General features: G+C 33.5%; 1 protein-coding gene across 2 annotated transcripts in view; it reads right to left on the bottom strand.

Annotated features, from left to right (window-relative positions):
* Positions 1-2,279: 2,279 nt before the first annotated feature.
* Positions 2,280-6,000, bottom strand: part of LOC145287907 (malignant fibrous histiocytoma-amplified sequence 1 homolog) — a 44,328-nt gene continuing 40,607 nt past the window's right edge. Inside the window, exon 4 of one of the 2 annotated variants that reach the window (XM_080135853.1) lies at positions 2,280-2,690. In XM_080135853.1, the coding sequence (XP_079991979.1) occupies positions 2,612-2,690 (79 nt within the window). In that variant the 3' untranslated portion in view covers positions 2,280-2,611. The remainder of the gene's footprint in view (positions 2,691-6,000) is intronic. The other variant, XM_080135851.1, reaches the window with a different exon arrangement.

Here is a 6,000-nt window from a genome sequence, read left to right as displayed (position 1 = left end):
GGCAGCGAAGGATCAATGCAGTCCCGATCTTGAGTCATTTCGAGACAGAGGCCGATGGCGAACTGATTGAATCCAAAATTCGACATTTTTTATAACAACTTTTGAAGCTTCTGATTGGTTGATTATTATAACTGTGGTTATAAGAACGATCGTCGAAATCATTGGAGACATACCCTTATAATAATCAAAATATTCTAACAGTTAACATCTTCAATATAGCCATATTCTCTATATAGCATTAATAAAGGTAATGTTCAAGGTTTAAAAAAAAGTTAAATTGGTCGTTTCTCATAGCCTTTCTCGTTCACCTTAATTTGACCACATTTATAGGTTTCCGGGTAATCTGTAAATGAATAACACACGTAAAATTGATAAATAGTCTTGTCATAAGCCAAACGATGCGAGCACATGCGTTGTTTGGCTAGCGTTATTACATAAAAACTATTTGTCACCAACAATTTTACATGTGATCTTCATTATATCATAATACCGGAAAACTATAAATGTCGTAATCACGTGGAAAAGATAAAATAATTAACAAATAAACTTGCGTATTTTTTCATTTGTTTACTTTTTGTTTATTATTTTAGGAGAAATCTCCATATAAAAGATGCAAATATTTGGGAGCTAGACTCTTCAATTTGTGTCTTCTGAAATGCGTCTGTTTGAAACATCACCAATCCACAGATAGTGTGTTTAATGGTAAAAAAAAACCTGATCGCAAGGGCTGGGTAATTTTTTTGTAATTTTGACAAAGACAGCGACGTCGATGATGATGAAGGAGATTCTTATGTGTTTTAAACTTTGTAAAAGAAAGCAAGTAAACGGGTTATTTAACGTTTGTCAAATGATTTTCTCTCTCTTGTGTTTTTCAATCTTACATAACTGAAATGACCTATGCATTAAATGAACTTGAAGCAGGGCGAAATAATATGTCACTTAATGATGCCATATTTTAATGTGAGTAAGCATTCGTTTATAAAGCGAAGAACTGGATTCCTGAATATGAGAATTTTCAGAGCTCAGCCAATCAGAATGGACAGACTTTGGCCAGGAAGCCTTTATCTATAATATAAATCTTACCTGTCTGTTTAAATGTATGTATGAATGTATGTATGTATGTATGTCTTGCAAAAACTTTCGACAAAGGCAATGGATTTTCACAAGATCAGTATCGTTTTAAAGCTCGACCCTTCGGACGACAAATATCGATAAATTGCCCCAAAACATTAATTCCTTCACCTTCAACTGGGCACTTTTCTACAGCGGGAGGGCACTTTTTTCGCCGATATTTTCGAAAGTCATAGCCTCTTTTCGATTGTCTGACCTTAAGTTAAACCTACGTCACTTCTGGTTTGGCGATGAGCGCAACAGCAAACACATCACGTTTTTTTTCACATTCTTTTCCTGCTTTGCAGTACGGGTTCGAGCCACATTTTTTTTTTTTTTGCTCAATTCGAAACACCCGGACAACACCGGGCACCTAGGCTTGTCCATTATATAAATCTCACCTGTCTGTTTAAATGTATGTATATATGTATGTATGTCTGCCTAAAACTTTCGACAGAGGCGACAGATTTTCACGAGATTTTTGATGATGACAAATATCGAAAAATTGGCTAAAAACATTAATTCCTTCACCTTCAACTGGGCACTTTTCTACAAGGAAGGGGCGATTTTTTCGCCAATATTTTCAAAAGTCATCCCCTCTTTTTGATTGTCTAGCCTTAATTTAAACCTTCGCCACTTCCGGTTTGGCGATGGACGACAAAGACGTCACACTCTTTTTTTTTTTTACGTTCTTTTCCTCCTTCGCGGTACAGATTCGAGCCTGCCTGCTTACTTCCACTTTTTTTTTTGTTGCTCAACACGCACCTCCAAACACCCGGGCAACGCCGGGCACCCAGGCTAGTCTAAAATAAAGTGAGTCTAAACTGGTTTTGTTTTGTTTTTTGTTTTTTTTTGCTAGTAATGTTTCAGAAAAAAATTGTAACAAGCAAACTGTTGCATTAAATGACTAGCTGAAGTACCCGGCTAGGTTGTATTTGATATATATATATATATATATATATATATATATATATATAAGGTAAAATTAAAAGCCAAGAACAATGCGAGATTTTTTTATTTTTTTTATTTTATATAGAGTAAAATTAAATGAAAACAAAAGAAATAAATTTCTTTTTTTTTGTTGTTTGTTTTTTCTTTTTCACACAAATTTTAACTCTAAACAACAGTAAATTTTTTTTTTTTTCCTGTTGTATTCTATGGTTGGAACTACTAACATGGGCTGGGAAGGTAGAGAGTAGGGGTTTAAGTAGGCGGGATATTAACCAAGAGATTTTATAAAGGGGACCGTTAACGCTTTAGACGTCGTTTCTTTATAATATAAGTTTAAAACATAAGAAAAACAATAATTAAAATAATAATAAAAAAAAAAATTATTGTTTTAAAATAATTAAAAGATTAATAAAATCTCACAGAGTTGCCTCCCTTCAACCCTTGCTTGAATAGTCATCTCCCTTGATTCACAAACGCAACAAGTATTTAAACACCAACTGATTTATTTTAACGTTCTCCTAACGTCATTTTTTGTTCTATATTTGCGGTATCACGTGGCAAACTCTGTAGCTGCTTTTCCATTTTTGAACACTCTTCCGCTGTCTTCTCTTGAAAAAGGACTAATAGGTCTGAAATATATTGAGATTTATAACACCATTGAATACAACAGGAAAAAAAAAATTACTGTTGTTTAGAGTTAAAATTTGTGTGAAAAAGAAAAAACAAACAACAAAAAAAGAAATTTATTTCTTTTGTTTTCATTTAATTTTACTCTATATAAAATAAAAAAATAAATAAAAAAATCTCGCATTGTTCTTGGCTTTTAATTTTACCTTATAATTTTCTTCAACAATGCTTCAGGCAAACTACAATCTACTTATATATATATATATTCATATATATATATATATATATATATATATATATATATATATGAATATTCCGTCCATCATACACAATTATCTTATTGATTAAACAAAACATTAATTCATAATGGCTTCTTTTTCCATATTCTCCATGAGGTAGGAGCAGTAGGTGCGTTTCATTTGATAGAGATCTCGCTAGTACACTAATTCTCTTTTCTAGTTTAATCTTTTATCTTTTAGTCCTTATTTCAAAATATGATGCAAAAATTTATATATTAATATGATAGCGCTTTTGATTCCACTTGCCGTAAAATACGTTTAAATATATTTAAATCATGCAGATATTCGCATTTATTAATACAAAAATATGATGGCAAAAGTTTAAAACATATGATTTAGTGCCATCAGATAGAATCGAAACCAAAACATCTCGCATTCCAGCCGCGTGCTCTACCGATGTTGATATCGAGACAAAGATAGTAATATGTCTAAATATTAACAAACTTGAAATAATGAATTTCATGTGATCATGCGCAGAAAGAAGTATAAACATGTCGGCCAATTGAAATGAACATTTCGCATTTCAAGATGCCGATATATGTCTTATATATGTATATATATATATATTACTCCTTATAAATCATCCTTTGTGTATGATTACTATTTCCTGTTAGTTTCAGTGTTATGTGACCAATAGTTTAAGAGTTTACTTGTTAAATATTTACGCGCACACACACACACACACACACACACACACACACATCTAGTGTTTTATTTATATAGATTTCTACAACCTGCACCTCAACCTTTACGATAATGAACTGTTCCTGTAAAGAATTATAAAAACTAGGCAAGAATTAATCTTTCACTTTTGTACTTCGAATTAATGTTGAATAAAATTTTTCTAAAGTTTAATCGAGTCTCAGTCTTTCATTACAATTTATTCAACATTAATTATGGAACGATACCAGGAGCCTGATCGTCTGGAACTTGATACGTCAGACTATGACTCCACCGACAAATGGCAACTTTGGAGGTACATATTCAAGGGATTTCTCTCAGCTGCAGTCATACTTTGGCATCGAGAAATTAACCCTCTTATTACACTGTTTCCAGTCTCATTTATAAGTGTTTGTCCGGATGTCAAAATCACGATATTGCTATAAGCACTCTAGATGGTATGTTTATTAATAGGGCTGGGACAACAGCATATTCTTTTCATTGCTTTGACTCTCGAGTGTGTATCCGTTGATATTTTATATGCTTTTATATAGAGTGATGTGGTTCTCGGTTGTTTAACCATGTCTAACCTTTTTCTTTTTTTTACATGGAAGTCACCACTTATCAAGGCCTGGAGGCCACCTGGGAATAAGGGTTATTGCGTGTACAGTAATCAATGGGACAATATTGTAGTAATCGTTGGTAATGGAGATCTGATAAAATGCCTTATTTAAGGGGGCGGTTTATCCGGAACTTGTTTATGTTGGACTTGAAGACATTCAAGTTGTAGTCAGGTGGGAAACAGGCAAACGGAAGAGAGTTCCACAGGCGTGCACTTCTAAGAAAGAAGCTTTGTTCATGGAATCTACGTTTTGATTTAGGCACAGATAAAGAGTGGGGAAAATTACTGACAGTGGTTTCAGCTAGACGGGTGTTTTTCGTAAAAGATTGGCAAGAGAGGGACCAGAGATTGGGGCTCAGACGAGCACTTGCCATGGTAGTAACGATAAAACAATGACAGGCTCTCAACGTCACTTCAGTCGGAGAGAGGTTGCAGGGAAAAGAAAAGGGCATCCCCCACTAAGCCACAAAGTCTATTTTGTACTCTGTCAAGGTAGGACAGGCTGTTTTTAGCAGCTCCTGCCCAGATATGGCAGCAGTACTCCATCCTTGGACGTACTTGACTTTTATATAGATAGAGAATTGTATCAGCAGTGAGATATCTACTGGAACAGTAGAAGGATCCCACCATTTTTCCAGTGACCTTGGCAACAGATTTGATGTACGTGTTCCATTTCAGATCAGGAGTAAAGGTCAATCCCAGAAGCTTGTCAAAACATGGGGCTTCTCGAAGACGAGAGTGTGTCGAATATATACTCGAGAGTCAAAAGAATAAGAATATGCTATAGTCATAGCCCTATTTATGAAGAAGAAAAACTCCATTTTTGCAAGATACTTACTTGCTACCCGGTGTCAACAACCTGAAGAAAATTTAGAACTGTATCTGAAAAACCTGAAAATATTTTAGTGTCCTGGCAGTAAGCCAAGTCATATATCTCAATAAGAGATGCTTTCATCAGTGGAGTACACAATCTAATTAAATAAGACAAAGGGTGATCGAGAACAAAAACTTGTATATGGCTACCGCCGACGAATTAGCCCTATTTGCAACCTGATTTTTAGGAGGTGCTATTCCTGCCTCATCTCATTCTCAAAAATTTTCTATCTCAAATTACTAAGATTGTGGCCTACTTAAGTGTATCTTATCAAATTCAAAAATCTTTGCTTTATATCGAACTCGGAAAGTTGATATAGAAGCTGGTGATTTTCCAGAATAGCTAACAAAGTAAAAAAAAAAAAAAAAAGAGATGAAAAAAAGTACACAACAAATAAATGTTAAAGGCAAGCTGTATTAACTTAAAGTGTTATTTATTTGAGTTAAAAATAAAAGGTAGTGTCGAGTTAGAATGAAAAATAAAAATAGTGGTCTTATTCGAGCCTTAAAAATCGCTCAAAAATATCAAATTAAACAAAGTACTGATCGAAACATATCCAATAAATGTCACCAATCGGGCGAAAATATACTGTTCTATTAGTATTTTGTTTAATTTTCGATTTTTGAGCGATTATCAAGGTTCGACTATGTCTCAAAAATGAGATCACCATTTTGTTTTTCGTTCTAAATTGAAAGGTTTTACAATACCTGTATTTTTAACTAAAAAAAAACAACATATTTAGATAGGTAGAAGTGTAATTTACCTTGTCTTTGGTAAATTTATTCATTGTGTATTTAGTTATTTATGTATTTATTTGTTTTTACTTTCTATTCTTTTTTGCTTTGTTAGCTATTCTG

The sequence above is a fragment of the Euprymna scolopes genome, chromosome 11 (assembly GCF_053919585.1).
Source record: "Euprymna scolopes isolate OS-2025 chromosome 11, ASM5391958v1, whole genome shotgun sequence".
NCBI lineage: Eukaryota > Metazoa > Mollusca > Cephalopoda > Sepiida > Sepiolidae > Euprymna > Euprymna scolopes.
The sequence above is the reverse complement of the archived record's forward strand: the minus strand, read 5'-3'. Positions and strand labels throughout refer to the sequence as shown.